Raw genomic sequence first — 16,992 nt, 5'->3', positions numbered from 1 at the left:
TCCTAAGAGTCAGGAGACCTGTGTTCCAGCTTGTCTGGGCCGCTTGCTTGCTGTGTGAAAGTCACTGAATCTCTCCCCACCTCAGTTTCCTCCTCTGTAAAATGGGATAATAGGACCTACCTCCTAGGGATAACAATGTGAGGACTCAACAAGATAATGCATACAGAGTGTTTAACACAGCACAGTGCACATTCTAAGAGCTCAGTAGCTTTATAGTTTACTATTGTGTGCATGCATGCTAAGTCACTTCACTTGTGTCCAACTCTGTGAGACCCTATGGACTGTAGCCCACCAGGCTCCTCTGTTTACGGGGTTCTCCAGGCAAGAATACCGGAATGGGTTGTCATGCCCTCCTCCAGGGAACCTTCCCCACCCAGGGATCGAACCCGCGTGTCTTCAGTCTTCCGCATTGGCAGGCGGGTTCTTTACCACTAGCGCCACCCGCGGAAGCCCATATTTTACTATTAACAGTACAAGGAGGTTGGGCCGCTTGGTTGCTCTCTCAGGGTCTGGTGCGTGTGACCTGAATCCTGGTGCCCACAGCAGCTCGAGGTGGGCGTGTCCACTCTTGGCTCACAGTCCAGCTTCAGGGAGTTCCAGGTCGTGCCACCGCCCTCTCCTTATCTGTCTCAGCTGTGCATCCAGTCACATGACAAGGCTTGAAGGAGGCACTGAGCTCTCTTCATTCTCCGAATTAATAGGAAGGAGGGTGAAGAGGACGGGAAGCTCTCAGAAGAACAGTTGATTTGAACTGAACTGACATTAAGCCTTCGTGGAGGTGAGAGTCAGGAATTCAGGCAACCTGCCCCGTTTTTTTGGCTAGCGTGCACATCCTCTGTTTGATCCTTAAGGGCAAAGGCCCATAACAAATATGGCGGCGACAGCCTCAGGCTCCAGCACCTGCCTAAACTGCGGTCCCAGGAGCCGAGCGGAGCCAATCGCTGGGTAGGGGCGGAAGAAGAGGCTGGAGAAGCTACAGGCGGCCCGCGCGCAGGCGCACTGGCTGGCAGCTGGCTCCCGGCAGCCGTGGGATTAGGCTTCGCGTGCCACAATTGCGGTGAGCGGCTGGCCGGCGGCAGGGGCTAGGGGGCAGCGGGCCGGACTGGGGGCCAGTCAGACACAAAGGACACACGGAGGGGGACAGGAGTGCTGTCTGCTCTGGGAGTCCTGGGGGCTGTCTTCGGGGGTTCCTGAAGTGATCTGGTTGTGGATTGAGAAAGTGCTTGGGTCAGGGTGGGAAAAGCTTGAGCTCAAGGGGTGAGGATGGAATTCTTGCAGAGGGGACTCCCTAGAGTCGCCGGCAGCTTTAGGCCGGGATCCATTTCATTAACATAATGGCCTTTAACCCTGGTGATGTAGTAGAACCTATAGAGGAGCTTTAAAAGAACACCGATGCTGGGCCCCTTCTCTAGAGATTCCAATTTATTTAATTGGTTGGGAGTGAGGCTGGGCCTTGGTTTGATTGAGCAGCTCCTCGGGTGATTTTAATGTGCAGACAGGCTGGAGAGCCACCACATGGTTCAGCACCATGGTTGATCCCAGACTCCTCTGTGGCTTGGAACGGGTGGGTGGTCTTGGGGTGAAGTTACTGACCCTCCAAGGAAATGGTCCCAACTCCCAACAGGGTGAAATTGACTTCTAGCCTAAGAAAGAGGATGGGCCCATTAGTCACTGCATGGAAAGTGGGCACCCTTCCAGGGTGGGCCTCCCCAACAGCCCTGCCAGGGGTTGTGGGAAGACTAAACAGGGAGACAAAGGGGATGTGAAACAGGAAACTCAGCAGACAATTCAAAGGTCACCTTGTTGAAAAAAGGACACCCTTAATATTTGCATAGGGTTTTATACCTTTAAAATTCATTTAATACCCCCTGGGGACAGACAGGGAATGGAATTTTTCTCCCGCTTTGCAGATATAGGAATAAACTAGTTAGTGAATAGCTAGTTAGTGATAAGGTTCAGACTTGCAGGGCTCCCAACTCCAAATAATGCTTACTAGTAGATTTTTCCCCTCCATACTAATTGCTTCTCATACAGTCTGCAGTCCTTCAGGAGCCCCTCACCCCAGGGGGCCCTATCTGGCACCCTTGGTTTTCTCTCCCAAGTTTATCAGCTCCCTGCCCACCATAGGCTGGTTCAAAGAGCAGGGAGCTACTCTTGTTTCCGTGCTTTTCTAGTTATTTCCCAGGAGCCCGATGGGGTGAAGAGGGGAGCATTTTTGAAAGATGCGGGGGGGGGGGATTCTTCTAAAAATCTTTTTCTGTCACCCGGGCACCCCAGTGGCCCCCACGCCCCTTTCTGTTGTCCTCAGGAGACTTATCTTGTGTGTGGTTTCCAAGCCCTTCCTAATCTGGTGTCTTTCTGTCCTGAGCTCACTCTCCATATTGTATCAGTTTTCCTTAGCACATGGTGAAGGCTTAATAAATGTTACATTTTGTTATTATCACTGTTCCTCTTTGTTCACCTGTTGCCTTGCTGTCCACGTTTCACATCAGGCTTTCCCAGGTTGCTTCTTTCTGACTTCCACAGTCAAGCAGAATGAAGAGCTGAGGGGGACAGTGGGATATGGGGGTGTCACTCCTCCTATGGCTGCTTTTTCCCCCCTTGGGCTGGGGATGTCCATATGAGCCTTTTAGGGGCAAGTTGACCCACTGGGTATTAATTAAAAGGCCAATATGTGGTGAAGGAGCCTGGTGGAGGCTAGAGGTAGAAATCAGGGGTAGGTCTGACCTGGCCCCGCCCATAAGGAGCTTGGAGGCTGGAGAAGGGTTAGGGAGACCTTTGGATCCTGATGGACGGAGGAGCCTGATGGGCTGCAGTCCATGGGGTCGCTAAGAGTAGGACACGACTGAGCGACCTCACTTTCACTTTTCACTTTCATGCATTGGAGAAGGAAATGGCAACCTACTCCAGTGTTCTTGCCTGGAGAATCCCAGGGACGGGGGAGCCTGGTGGGCTGCCGTCTCTGGGGTCGCACAGAGTCAGACACGACTGAAGCGACTTAGCAGCAGCAGCAGCAGCAGCACAGAGGATTCAGCCAAGGAACCTGAAAAAGGGAGAGAACATCTAACTTGGTGTTCTTAAGAAGGTTTGTGCCACTGAACTGGCCCTTTCTCAGATAAGCAGGATTTGATAATGATTGTGATGGGCAAAGTGATGTGAGAAATGCTGAGGGTTTTTCCTTTTTTTTGCTCAAAAGCATCTGTTTTGAATCTTAGCTCCAGCACTTAATAGCTCTGTGATTTGGGGCCAGTTACTGATCCTTCAGAGTCTTGGTTTCTTCACTTATAAGATAAGGATAGAAATAGTAACAAGTTATAAGGATACATGATGATAGGTGTAAAAACCAGGCATATCTTATATGCCTGAGAACTGGTATGTAGTTATATCTAGAGTGTTTTAGGTGGAAGGAACAACATGAACTAAAGTTGGAGGTGGCATTCAAAAAAGAATTTGAAAGATGGTAGGATATTCCAGGCAATGAGAAGCATCAGTGTTTCGTACTGAAAAGACAACTTCAATCCTCAATCTGCCAGAAGACACAGACTGAAATCCTTTAGAGATCATAAAGCCAAACTTCAGAGAAGTGAAAAAAAGGAATAGTTACATTTTACTGAGGGTCTTCTAAATGCCAGGCACTAGGCTTGGTGCTTTATATACCTTTATGCATTTCAGCCCCACAGCAATCTAAGAGGTTGGCTTAGATCCCCACTTTATAGATGGGGAAACTGAGGCCCCGAGGGAGGGAGTGGCTGGCTCAAGGTCCCACTACTGGGACCATACCTGCTGTCGCTGTGGGGGATGGGCTGTGGAGCCTCCAGCAGTCTCTCTCTCATGGTGTCAAGGTAAGGGTGGAGCTGGTTGCAGGTTACAGGACATCTCAGTCACATTATACAGCTAGGCTAGTATGGGCCCCAAGCTGTTCCTTCCCAAGAGAGCCAGGGCTGTTGCTCTCTGTGGGGGTGGATTGGGGGTGGTGTTTTGTGGAAAGTTTTCACTTTTGTCTCAGGTTCAAAGGATTTGTTAACAAAATAATCCTCTTGTTATATATGAATAAATAATACCAGTATTTATTAGAGAATTATCTAACTTACTTTTTTTTTTTTCTAACTTACTTTTGATATACTAACATTAAAAGAAACGAGAGAGAAACAGCAGAGGATACATCACCAAATTGAGTTTTGACCAACATCCAGACTCAGATAGCACTGGTAAGTCCCATGACACAGCACAGCTGGAGTCCCAGTTGTGAAAAGATCCCAGGCATCCCATCCGCTTTGTGGGTGAGACTTCAAAAATTGCAGTTCAGAGTTCCCGCTCATAATCCCTGGACGCAGACTGATAATCATCAGTCTGTGAGCAAAAGCAGCTCTGGTTTTATGTTAATGCTGTTTGTTTTGTCATGTAAAACGTGGAATGTTGTTAAGCCTGGGACTTGGTTGGTCAGAGCCGCTCTATGGGTTCAACAATTTCAAGATTTGTCCCCTATCTTATCTATGGTGCCACAAAGCTTCCACTCACAGCAGGCAGTCAAGGCACTCACAGTCAGGGCAGTATCCAGGCAGGTTAGAAGCAAGGTCAGAGACCTGGTCTGCCTTGTCTCTGAAGCCTAAACAGGACTATTTATTTAATTTCCCTAACAGGTGGGACTTCCCTGGTGGCTCAATTGGTAAAGAATCTGCCTGCAATTCAGGAGACCCATGTTTGATCCCTGGGTCTGGAAGATCTCTTGGAGAAGGAAGTAGCAACCCATTCCAGTACTCTTGCCTGGGAAATCCCATAAACAGAGGAGCTTGGTGGACCCTAGTCTATGGGGCTGCAAGAGTCAGAAACAACTTAGTGACTAAACCACCAACAGGTGGGGAGGGCTAGCAGAGGAAGAAGTTACTGATGGAGCAATACCATCTGGAATAGAGACCGTTGAGTGCCCTGCATGCTCCTCCCACAGCTCTGTTTCCTGGGCAAAGGCTTACCTGGGCAGGGTGCTTTGCCTCTAGATCTAGTCCATGGTTTACGGGTTTGTCTCTGGTACCCCTGAACATTGTATATCCTGCTTCTTGCAGGCCCTCCTCCTCTGACTTTACCTTTTGTGCTTTTTTTCCTCCTCAAACTCCCTTGCCACAAGAAGGACCTGATTACCTGCATATTCCCCTGCTCTTACTCTGATCTAAGTGAGCCTAAGCAAAAGCCAGTTTCTCCGCATATTTCTGTCGGTGCTCTAATACTCCCTTTGTTTGTTGGTGATCAGTCACTAAGTCACGTCTGACTCTTTTTGACCCCATGGACTGCAGCATGCCAGGCTTCCCTGTCCTTCACTATCTCCCGAAGTTTGCTCAAACTCATGCCCACTGAGCCTGTGATGTTATCCAACTGTTTCATCCTCTCTTGCCTCCTCCTGCCCTTAGTCTTTCCCAGCATCAAGGTCTTTATCAATGAGTCGGCTCTTGGCATCAGGTTGCCAAAGTATTGAAGCTTCAGAATCGGTCCTTCCAATAGATATTCAGGGTTTATTTCCTTTAGGATTGACTAGAATTGATACTTTCGAATTGTGATACTGGAGAAGACTCAAGAGAGTTCTTTGGACTGTAAGGAGATCAAACCAGTCAATCCTCCTTGCATTCCTGTAAAGATAGGCACTTACTTTCATTTTGCAAGTGAGGAAACCAAGGTTCAGACAGGCTCAGACCTTACCTGTGGGTACAGTTAGTAGGAAGTGCAGTTGAGATTTAAAACCAAGCTCTTTTGATGGCAAAAGTCATACTTTTTCCATCTCACCACACTTTGAGGTTTTCCTCTACTGTTGTCCCAGTGTGGGTGCAGGGAGCTGGCGGCTGGCAGCTGGGGGCCTTGCCTATAGAGTCCACCTTCTCCAGTAACCAGGGCAGGTCACTGGACATCTGGGTAGGGCACCAGGAGGCTTCACTCCCTCTGGACAAAGGCTTTCGAGGTGAGGGAGGGGAGTTCTGAAAGGCCCTGGGGAATCAGAGGAGGTGACCTGAGTTAAGGGTAAAAGCAGACGCATACACTGTGCTTTATAGGCTCAAAGCACCTTTAGGTGAATCTCCATCTCATCCTGGTGTGGTGGATATGGACAGTCTGGGAGGCTTGATAGTGATAGTCTGTGAAGTTCCGGTGCTCACTGCACTTACTGTGCTCACTATGTCGAAGTATCTTCTCATTGACTGCTGACCCTAGCCTTAGGAAGGTTGGCTTCATTGTGCAATTCAGGAAACAGGCATGGAGGGGTTAACCAAATTGCTGCAGGTCACATGGGTAGGAAATGGAGTTGGGCCTTTGGAGACCTCCACTTGTGCCTTCTTTCCACAACATTGCTTGGGAAAGTGCCAAGGAAACTTTCAGGGTGATGGATATATTCCTGATCTCAACTGTGACAGTTTCACAGGCATACACATGCCAAAACTGATCAGACTATACACTTTGAATATATGCAGAGTATTATTATCTAGGGAAGGGTTCTTTTTTCCATTCTCTCTCTCTCTTTTTTTGTTTTTTGGTTGTACCACATGGCTTGCAGGATCTCCGTTCTCCAGTCAGGGATTGAAACCAGGCCACGACAGTGAAAGCCTGGAGTCCTAACCCCTAGGCCACCAGAGATTTCTCCATTGTGCAGATTACTGTATGTCAGTTATACCTCAATAAGTCTGTGGGAAAAAACAATATTTCCCACCAAATACTTCTTCAGGGGCTTAAAGGCCCCATGGATATCGTCCTGCTTTTGGACAAGGCGGGACCCTTTTGGCCAGGGAGAGATTTTCACAGACTTAGTGGCTGCTTTCAGGAAGTTTGGGCTTCCCAAGTGGTGCTAGTGGTAAAGAACCCGCCTGCCAATGCAGGAGTTGTAAGAGACGTAGGATCAATCCCTGGGTTGGGAAGATTCCCCTGGAGGAGGGCATGGCAACCCTTTCCAGTATTCTTGCCTGGAGAATCCCCATGGACAGAGGAACCTGGCAGGCTAAGTCCAAAGGATCTCATGAGTCGGACACGATTGAAGTGACTTAGCATGCACACCTTCAGGTAGTTTTGGCCATTCCTCCTTCTTCCTCCATGACTAAGATGTGGACTGGCACAAAGCTGGCACGGGGGTGGGAGGCTGCATACTGACCTCTTGAGTGACCACCTCAGCTTCCAGTGAGTCTGAGAGAGACCCTGTGAGAGTCCCTCCTTGTTCTCCCTGCAGAGCCTCTATCTCCTCAGCCAGTCACTCCCACAGCAAGGATGGCTGAGTCCAGAGATGGAGGTAGAGGGTGAGAACACAGGCCCCATGCTGGCGAACCCCACCGTCAGGTTGGAGTGCGGGCAGGTGGGAGAATGTGTGCAGGGCTGGAGGCACAATGAGGGATGAGGAGTTGGAGTTCTAATGGCCATGGCACCTGAGGAACAGGTGAGATGGAAACGAAGATATGTGGAGGGCGCTTCTGGTAGCAGGGGCCCTTGAGAACAAAGGCCTGGCCAGAGAAGATGGAGGCTTGAAGGTCCGTGGGAAGCTGGGCTGGACTGGCCAGGAGAGGCTGGACTATAGAGGCCCTTGAAGGCTGGGCATGGAAGCAGAGCCCTGGGGACTCATGGGGCAAGAACAAGACCTGTCGGGGGCGGGTCACCACTTAGGGACTGAGTCTGAGTTGGTTCTCCAGGGCCTGACTCTAATAGGGAAACAGGAGTTTCTGTTCTGCATATGTGTGTGTAAGGATGCAGACATGTAAATGAGGCCTGTGGGTAGGCTTGGGTCACGAGGGCTTCAAGAGGAGATAGCCTCTGAGGAGGTGCATAAGTTTTAGGGCTGCCGAAACAAATTGCCACAAACTAGGTAGCTTAACTCCAGTACTCTTGCCTGGCAAATCCCATGGACGGAGGAGCCTGGTAGGCTGCAGTCCATGGGGTCGCTAGGAGTCAGACACGAATGAACGACTTCACTTTCACTTTTCACTTTTGTGCATTGGGGAAGGAAATGGCAACCCACTCCAGTGTTCTTGCCTGGAGAATCCCAGGGACGGGGGAGCCTGGTGGGCTGCCATCTACGGAGTCGCACAGAGTTGGACATGACTGAAGCGATTTAGCAGCAGCAGCAGCAGGTAGCTTAAAACAACCTCACAGTTCCTGGAGGGTGGAAATCCAGCATCGGGGCACCAGCAGGGTCATGCGCCCTCTGGAGGGAGCCTCTAGGAAAGCATCCTCCCTTGCCTCCGCCTGGCTGTCTTGTGCTACCTGCAATTCTTTGTGTTCTCTGGCTCATAGCTGCATCACTCAGATTTCTGCCTTCATCTTCACATGGCTGTCTTCCCTTTCTCTGTGTCTGTGTCTGTGTCCAGATTTCCTTCTCCTTATAAGGACAGCAGTCCTTAGGTTAGGGCTCACCTCAATTCAGACCTCATCTTAATGTGTTACATCTGTAAAGCTCTTTCCAAATAAGATCACACTCACAGGTGCTGGGGGTTAGGACTTGAACCTATCTCTCTGGGGCTAATTCAACTAGCTACAGGGAGTTTGAGAGAAGAAAGCCCCTATAGCTTCCCTCTGGTGAGCGGAGAAGGCGGGTGGTCAGACAGGCACACATGGGATTATGTTTCTGAAAAGAGAACAACAACTTTGAATCTAAAAAAAGAGACAGATAGACTTAATGCCTGGCTGCTTAAAGTGTGGTCATGGCCCAGCAGCATCGGTGCCCCCTGGGAGCCTGTTAGAAATGCAGAATCTCAGATTCCACTCCACACCTGTGAAGGTAAAAACCTACATTTGAGCCAAGTCCCCAGGTGACGTGGAAGCACATTACAGTATGAGAAGCACTGCTGTAATAAGAATTGGATTTTTATCTCCTTTTAAATCCATGGTCAGTCTGGCCTGCTGGTCTCTGCACGAGCTGGCCTGGTCCGGAGCAGGCCTGTGTGTTGTCCTTTGTTCTTTCAAGTAACACGTCCTTGAGTTTCTCTCCCGTGTGTTGACGCTGCCCACGTACTTGACCTTTGTGGAGAGCATCGGGCTTGTTGAGCCAGTCCCTTTGTTGTGTTCCTGGGCTATGTCCAACTTTTGGCTGTTTTTAGATGTTGCTGCTGTGAACAACTCTGTACATGTTCTCTTGGGGTTAGTTCCTTAAGGTGGGGTTTCTGGAATCAAAGTGCATGGGCAGTTGTGGACTCTTATCATATCATATCACTCTTATATCCCTATGAAACCTGACATCACGGCAGGTCTCTCCATTCTACCCAGCACCCCACAGTAATCCAGTTTGGGAGGTCAAGTGGCAAAAAAAAAAAAAAAAAAAAAAGGCTTTGGAGCCAGACAGGCCAGGGTTCAAGTCTGCTACTTTTATGCTGTGTGACCTTGGGCAAATGACTTAACCATCTCTGAGCTTGGGGTTGCTCTCCTATAATATTGGAACAGTGCTGTAAACTTTGTATGGGTTTTATAAAGATGATAATGATACCACCAATATTTATTGAGCACTTTCTGTGAGTTACCTCATTTAATCCTTTTATTCTTCTGAGTAGCCATGATCACCCACTTTTCCCTTTTACAGAAGAGAAAACTGAGGCTGGGGTTAACTAGCTTGCCCAAGATTCTACTGTAGGCACAGTGTGTGCCCAGGCCCAGGGCTGTCAGGTTAGAATATGGATGAAAGAAGATGCCCTAGCATGCGACCTGACTCTGCACTTGCTAGCTGTCTGCCTTCTCTTCCCACGCCTTTATCAGTTTCCTTTTACTCCCTAATAGTGGTATGTAGTCCAGCATTGTTTTAGCTGGTGATTCCCACTGGCGATTCCCCAGTTTTGTGTGCAAACTTTCTCCCAGTGAGATGACTCAGAGGTCTGGGGTTAGGAGCAGGGGTGGCTCTGATCCCTGCAGCTAACTGGCTCCTTCTTCCCCAGGGACAAGTATGGCCAGAATGCCCATGGCCATGGGCGCACCTCAGTGCTCCTGGGGCTGAGGCTGGGCTGGCTGCCATGAGGCTGGGTGGGCCCTGGGCCTGGCTGCTGGGCCTGCCCACGGCTGTGGTCTATGGCTCCCTGGCCCTCTTTGTCTCTGTCCTGCACAACGTGTTCCTGCTTTACTACGTGGACACCTTTGTCTCAGTGTACAAGATCGACAAAGCTGCCTTCTGGGTTGGAGAGGTAGGCCAGCACTGGGGCAGTCAGCCCGGGTGGGAGCTGGGCAGATGGCAGGGCAGGGTCCTACCCAGGCAGGAGCAGAGGGTAAGCTGGCTTGCCCACTAAGATTCAGCAAGAAAAGGTAGAGCTGGAGGCCTCAGTGGGGATTATGCCAACTCTCCCGTCCTCTGTCCTGTGAGCCAGGCACTGTATGCACACTTATAATATATTCACATGTATTTATCAGCAGTGCCCTGGATGGTGGGAGTTTGATGGGGGCAGTGGCTGTGGGTTATGGCAGAGGGACTGACCTGAGCACCTGTTTGCAGGCAGGAAAGCTGGCATCATCTCTGAGGGGTGGCGAGCAGGCTGGGGTGGGGAAAGCCCTGGAGAGGACGCTGCCTGGAGCCCACCTACCCGTCTCCCCTCTGCCCACAGACCGTGTTTCTCCTCTGGAACAGTCTCAACGACCCCCTCTTCGGCTGGCTGAGTGACCGTCAGTTCCTCAGCTCCCAACCCCGGTTTGTTTCCTGGGGAAAGCTCAGGCCTGGTCCTCTCCCACCTCCCCCTCCCCAGGGCTGGAGGACCACTGCCTGTGTGTGGGGTGGGGAAAGAAAGGGAAACCACTGCCAGCCGTTGGCTGGGCCTTCTCATTTCCTGAGTTCAGGCAGGGAGTGGGGCCTGCCAGGGCTGCCAGGGCATCTCCCAACGGCCCCCCTCTCCCTGGCAGGTCAGGTGCTGGGCTCTCCTCACGGGCTGTGGTGCTGGCACGGGTGCGGGCACTGGGCTGGCATGGGCCGCTGCTGGCACTGTCGTTCCTGGCATTCTGGGTGCCCTGGGCACCTGCTGGGCTGCAGTTCTTGCTGTGCCTGTGCCTCTACGACGGCTTCCTGACGCTCGTAGACCTGCACCATCATGCCTTGCTGGCCGACCTGGCTCTCTCAGCCCACGACCGCACCCACCTCAACTTCTACTGCTCCCTCTTCAGCGCGGCCGGCTCCCTGTCTGTCTTTGCCTCCTACGCCTTCTGGAACAAAGAGGACTTCTCTTCCTTCCGCGCCTTCTGCCTGGCGCTGGCCACTGGCTCTGGGCTGGGCTTTGTGGGGGCCGCACGGCTGCTGAGGCGGCGGGTTGAGGCGGCCGGCAGGGAGCCAGGGTGCCCAGCCATGGCTGTGAATGACGGGTGAGTGGCCAGCACTCTGCTGGGCTTGATTGCCATGCTGGGGCTCCTGGCTGATGGATGGCTGCCTGGGGTGGGTGATGTCTCTGGCCCAGCTTAAGCTGTTCTTGATTCCCCTCTGCCCCGTAGCCTATGTGAAGAAGAGCTGCTTGTGGGCGGCGAGGAGGCGGGTAGCATCACCTTGGGCCAGTACCTCCAGCAGCTGGCACGCCACCGGAACTTCCTGTGGTTCGTGGGCATGGACTTGGTGCAGGTATGGGAGCAATGCCCATTCATAGGATGGCTTCAAATGCCTCACTCAAGGGAACCACCTTCCCAGAAGCTGGAAAATCAGTTCTGGCCTTGCCTGAGGCTGAGCCGCTGAATGGCAGGAATACAAGTTGGGTAGTTAGAGACCTGGATTCTCACTGCATCTGAGCTCCTAACTCCCTATGTGCTCTTAGGCCAGTCTCTCTCTTTTGGGGCAGCCATGTTCTCACCTGCAACATGCGTATAGAAGAGAGGTGCTCCCTTGGGGACTTTTTTTTGGCCACTCTGCAGGGCATATGTGGACTTCCCTGATGGCTCAGTGGGTAAAGAATGTGCCTGCAATGCAGGAGACACAGGTTCGATCCCTGGGTCAGGAAGATCCCCTGGAGTAAGAAATGGCAACCCAACTCCAGTATTCTTGCCTGGAAAATTCCATGGACAGAGGAGCCTGATGGGCTATAGTTCATGGGGTCCCAAAGAGTCAGATGTGACTAAGCACACACAATGCTTAGAACACTTTTGTATAATTGTATTTTTGCAGGGCATGTGGGATCTTAGTTCCCCAACCAGGGATCAAAACCACACCCCCTGCATTGGAAGTAGAGAGTCTTAATCACTGGAACACCAGGGAAGTCCCTGAGGACTCTTTTTAAAACACCACAGGCCAGACCTAGAACATATGTAGTATATAAGCCAGCAAAATTTAGAAACACATTGTTTTTGTGTCATTAAGCTTGTTTTAGCATTGAAAAGTTTTACAAAAGAAAGCTTTCAGTTGTTTTAATGGTGATGTTATCATTCCTTCTAACTTTTATAGATAAGCATAGGAGTTTGGTTTTAGGTTTTGTTCTGGTATGGTCCATGCTGAAGGACATGGGACTAGACGCCGCTCTGGCTCCTGCTGCTGCCCACCCCTGCCCCACCCCTGTTGGTTTTCCCTCTGTTCCTGGCTCCCCTTCACCCCGCCTCCCCAGCCTCCTTAGTGTCCCTATTGGCTGTTCCTGGCTCCCCCTTCACCCCGCCTCCCCAGTGCCTGCCCAGCCTCCTTAGTGTCCCTATTGACTGTTCCTGGCTCCCTTCACCCCGCCTCCCCAGCCTCCTTAGTGTCCCTATTGGCTGTTCCTGGCTTCCCTTCACCCCGCCTCCCCAGCCTCCTTAGTGTCCCTATTGGCTGTTCCTGGCTCCCTTCACCCCGCCTCCCCAGCCTCCTTAGTGTCCCTATTGGTTGCAGGTCTTTCACTGCCACTTCAACAGCAACTTCTTTCCCCTCTTCCTGGAGCATCTGTTGTCAGACCACATCTCCCTCTCCACGGGCTCCTTCCTGTTGGGTGAGTGGGTACCTTGTGCTGGCCAGAAGGACAGAGGCTTGCACCCCAGAACCCCTAGACTGACTGCAGATACAGCCACCTCCCAGCTGGGGCCCAGGTGGCAGAGGGCAGAATCTGTGCTGGGGTTGCACCTCCAGCCCCCAGCCCCACCCCCACTCTGTTTTCCAGAGGAAGGGAGGGAGCTTATGCGAGTTTGAGTGGGTAGGGTTGCCCTCATGGTGGTCCTCTTGATAGTCATGCCACCTAGCGGTAATGCGGCGCAGTAGCTCGTTCACAAGGACGACTACTCTCCTGACAGGCCTGGGAACGTGTCTTGACTGTGCTTCTTCCCTGTGTGGCCTTGGGTGTGTTTTATTTCATCTTTTTGGGTCTCCATTTATCTGTAAGGTAGAGATAGTACTTACCTTAAAGGGTTGCGAGGACTAAATAAAAGGATGTGGAAACTCTTAGCACACCGCCTGGACCGAGTTAGTGCTGAATCAGTGCAAACTTTGATTTCTGATGGTTAAAATGTGGGCAGTTGTGGAGGTTGTGGCAGCGCCCCTTGACAAGGCCACGTTCCCTTCCCCAGGCATCTCCTACGTCGCTCCCCACCTCAACAACCTCTACTTCCTGCCCCTGTGCCGGCGCTGGGGTGTCTACGCCGTGGTGCGGGGGCTCTTCCTGCTCAAGCTGGGCCTGAGCCTGCTTATGCTGTTGGCTGGCCCCGACCACCCCGGCCTGCTCTGCCTCTTCATTGCCAGGTAGACGCTGACCCCTCCCTCGCCCCCACACCTGTGTCCCCCCACGCCCACCCCGCTTCATTCTTATCCGTCCTCTCTCGCCGGCAGCAACCGTGTTTTCACAGAGGGCACCTGTAAGCTGTTGACCTTGGTGGTCACGGACCTGGTGGATGAGGACTTGGTGCTGAATCACCGCAAGCAGGCAGCCTCAGCGCTTCTCTTTGGCATGGTGGCCCTGGTGACCAAGCCAGGCCAGACCTTCGCTCCGCTGCTGGGCACCTGGCTGCTCTGCTTCTACACAGGTGAGGGCCCAGGGGCTGGCATGGTGCTCGAGGCTCCAGGGAGCACAGCATACCTGGTGTATCTGCTGATGAGCCTGGGACCTGGGTCGAGTGAAGCAGAGAGAATGACAACCAGCCATGACAGAGGCTGGGCCTGGGCTGCCCCTGGCTGCCACCCCTCCCCTGCCTGTCCCTATGTGGGCAGAGGAACTGGGTTCCATCTTTTAGTACTTCATTCATTCATTCACCAAATATGTATGGGATACCTTCTCTGCCAGGTGTTGTTCTAGGTGCCTCTAGGGAGAGAGATAACAAAATAAGACAGATAAGGTCTTTGCCATCATGGACCTTATATTCTATGTTGGGGTGGGGTGGGGTCGACACTAAACAGCTAAACAAGAGAAGAGCAGGCAGTGATAAGTGCACTGGTAAAAGTATCATTGTGGCTAAGAAGCTACTCTGTGTGGTCCGGAAGGACCCTGAGGAGATGGCACCCAGGATGTGAAATGAATGGTGAGGATTTAGTCTAGAAAGATCTCAGCAAATCACAGACAGGCAGAAAAGAAAGTACAGGAGCCCAGGTTGTCAGGAATGGTTTGGATTGGCATTTCCTCCTCCGGAGGATCTTCCTCACTCAGGGATCGAACCCCAGTCTCTTGCATCTCCTGCACTGGCAGATGAGTTCTTTACCACTGCACCATCGGGGAAGCCCAGGAGTGGTTTGGAGATGAGGCTGAAAAAGTGAAGAGGGGCTCTGTAGATCAGGGCAGGGTTTGGATTTTGTTCTCAGTGCAGCTCTTAGGAAGGTTTTAAGTAGGGCAATGGCCTAGTCTGATTTACATTTTTTAAAGTTCACTCTGTCTGCTGTTTGGAGAATGGACTGTAGGGAGGCTGTGGCAAAAGCGATGGAGGCTTGGAGCAGGCGGTGCTGGGGGCTGAAAAGAAGTGTTTGGTTTGGGCTGTGTTTTCGAGTTGGGAGGTGAAGGATTGGCTCTTGGGGAGTGGTGAAGCTAATTGAGGACTCTAGGAAGACTTTGGTTATTGGGGGGATAGTGGTGCCATTCCGAAAGAAGGAACGGGGGAGAAGCAAGTTTGGGTGCGGAATTGAGAGTGGGGTTTGGACGTGTCCATGTGACATCTGAGATGAGGCGCTGTGGACTCTGGAGGCCAGGGCTGACCTGTTCTTTCTGCGGGCTCTCTTGTCCTAGGTCATGATCTCTTCCAGCAGCACCCCCCGGCCCCTGTGGGGAGTGCTCAGCCCTGGCCGGAGCCCCCGGCTCCACCCCCAGCACAGGCCCCACCGCTCCGCCAGGGCTGCTTCTACCTGCTGGTGCTGGTGCCCATCGCCTGTGCTCTGCTGCAGCTGTTCACTTGGTCCCAGTTCACGCTGCACGGGAGGCGCCTGCACATGGTCAAAGCCCAGCGCCAGAGCCTGTCACGGGCCCAGACCCTGGACGTTAAGATGGTGTGAGGGGAGTGCAAAGCCACCCTGCTGAGGACACTACCTGTAGCCCTGGGGGCGCCAGCCCTGTGTCCTGCTCTTCTGCCTCCCTGGGGTCCTGCCTGGAGGACAGATGGCAGAGTGGGAGCATTTGGGGCTGAGCCGGAGTGTCACTGGGGTCTAAGTTCCTGCATGACTGTCTGGCCCAGCTTGGGCAAAGGCTGGGCTGTGTGTGTGCTCAAGGACCTGCTTCCTCCTCTAGAGCAGAAGGAAGAAGAGGACCGAGAAGGGTGGGGCCCACACTGTGGTCACATGGGGTTGCTATGGGTATGGAGGCCATTCCTCCTACCTAGCCGGGGCTGGTGCCCTGTGGGCTCTGGAACCACTTTTGCCTGGTCAGGACTGGGAGTCCTACCTGCCCCTTCCAGTGATTTGTCTCAGAATTCTCTGCTTCAGCCGCACCTGGAGTAGCATGCCCCAGTTGCTGCAGGGCGCCCCTGAACCCCAAATGACCTCTCAATGAGGTTCATCTCATCACAGATTGATTAAAGCCAGTCATTTCTATTTCCATTCCTGGAGTCTATGCTGTGTATGGGAATGGTGGGCTGGAGAACAGGATTTCTTAATAAGAGCAGCCTGAGAAAGAGCAGTTTTCAAAGATGAGTGGGGTAGGGCGGAGGGGACGCTGCATCAGGTTCACTGAGGTAGGGGGGAGAGCCTGCAGACCGTAGCCTCATGGGCCCCTGGGAGCCAAACAGCTTTCAGGCCTGTGGTCATAGCCCCATTGCGTTTCCCATGTACCACTGCTGGAGGTGGTGGGCAAGGAGTGGCCACTTCTAGGCTAGAGATCCTTGGAGTCACAGGGATCTTCCAAAGATGACTTAAAAATTTTTTTTTATTTACCGTGAGACTGGGACTAGAAACCTCGGCTTTAGGCCGGCGTTTCTGTCTGGGCTCTATAGACATTTGGGGCTGGGGAGTTCTTTATTGTGGATGGCCTCTGCCTACTAGATGTCAGTTGCATCTCTCCCCAGTCATGACGACCAAACACCTCCAGACAGTGCCAAATGTGTCCCGAGAGGCAAACTGACCTTAATTGGGAACCACTGCCCTAGACCAATGGTTATCTGAAGGTCTGCATCACAGTTAAGAATGTAGTCTAGTGCTATATTGCCTGGGTTCAAATTCTAGCTAACAAAGGGCAGATTTGGGAGAAATTACATAATCTCTCTGTGGCTCTATTTCGTCATCTGTAAAGTGAGTAACAAACATACTTGCATTTTAGTTGTTGCGAGAATCAAATGGTTAACACTTGTAAAGTGCCTAGCAATTCCCACCCCTAACTGTTCAAGTATACAGGTTTAAAATGGAGAAGTGATTAATCAGAATATCTGAGCATAGACCCCAGGAACTGTGTTTTAATAAGCTCCTGACTTCAGAGATATGAAGAGCTGACCTCTCATTGTGGGTGGAATCTCATCCATGGGCTTGGGCACAGGGCATGGACTCTAAGTTCCTGGCCTGGTCTCTGGGCTTCTTTGTCAACAGCCTCTTTGCATGCACCTGACAGGCTGGGACTTGGGTGAAGGTCTGGCCAAGTCTGGCGGGCGCAACATGCCCTCTAGAGGACAGACTAGGCCCAGTCTCAGGGCCCACAGCTCGTCCCTCCCACCCTGCACTGACTGCAGACAGAG

At 52.0% G+C, this 16,992-nt stretch overlaps 1 protein-coding gene across 7 annotated transcripts; it reads left to right on the top strand.

Annotated features, from left to right (window-relative positions):
- Positions 1-544: 544 nt before the first annotated feature.
- MFSD13A (major facilitator superfamily domain containing 13A) lies at positions 545-15,868 on the top strand. 7 transcript variants are annotated; one of them, XM_027529462.1, is made up of 10 exons: positions 798-1,057; positions 4,136-4,208; positions 9,879-10,121; positions 10,536-10,618; positions 10,828-11,280; positions 11,407-11,530; positions 12,758-12,854; positions 13,426-13,597; positions 13,685-13,878; positions 15,066-15,868. In XM_027529462.1, exons 3-10 carry the CDS (start codon positions 9,954-9,956, stop codon positions 15,326-15,328), a joined length of 1,554 nt encoding a protein of 517 aa, XP_027385263.1. In that variant the 5' UTR covers positions 798-1,057; positions 4,136-4,208; positions 9,879-9,953; the 3' UTR covers positions 15,329-15,868. The 7 variants fall into 7 exon arrangements, with proteins under 7 accessions (XP_027385265.1, XP_027385263.1, XP_027385262.1 ...); XM_027529464.1 differs by lacking the exons at positions 798-1,057; positions 4,136-4,208 and adding an exon at positions 545-778; XM_027529461.1 differs by lacking the exon at positions 4,136-4,208.
- The last annotated feature ends 1,124 nt before the right edge of the window (positions 15,869-16,992 follow it).

The sequence above is a fragment of the Bos indicus x Bos taurus genome, chromosome 26, assembly GCF_003369695.1.
Source record: "Bos indicus x Bos taurus breed Angus x Brahman F1 hybrid chromosome 26, Bos_hybrid_MaternalHap_v2.0, whole genome shotgun sequence".
Classification (NCBI taxonomy): Eukaryota; Metazoa; Chordata; class Mammalia; order Artiodactyla; family Bovidae; genus Bos; species Bos indicus x Bos taurus.
Note: the sequence above shows the minus strand (reverse complement) of the source record. Positions and strands in the feature narration are given on the sequence as shown.

Coding starts and splice junctions, on each gene's coding strand:
- MFSD13A (XM_027529464.1), top strand. CDS start 9,954: ATGAGGCTGGGTGGGCCCTGGGCCTGGCTGCTGGGCCTGCCCACGGCT. Junction 10,122..10,535: donor CTGCCTTCTGGGTTGGAGAG/GTAGGCCAGCAC, acceptor CTCTGCCCACAG/ACCGTGTTTCTCCTCTGGAA. Junction 13,879..15,065: donor GCTGCTCTGCTTCTACACAG/GTGAGGGCCCAG, acceptor CTCTTGTCCTAG/GTCATGATCTCTTCCAGCAG.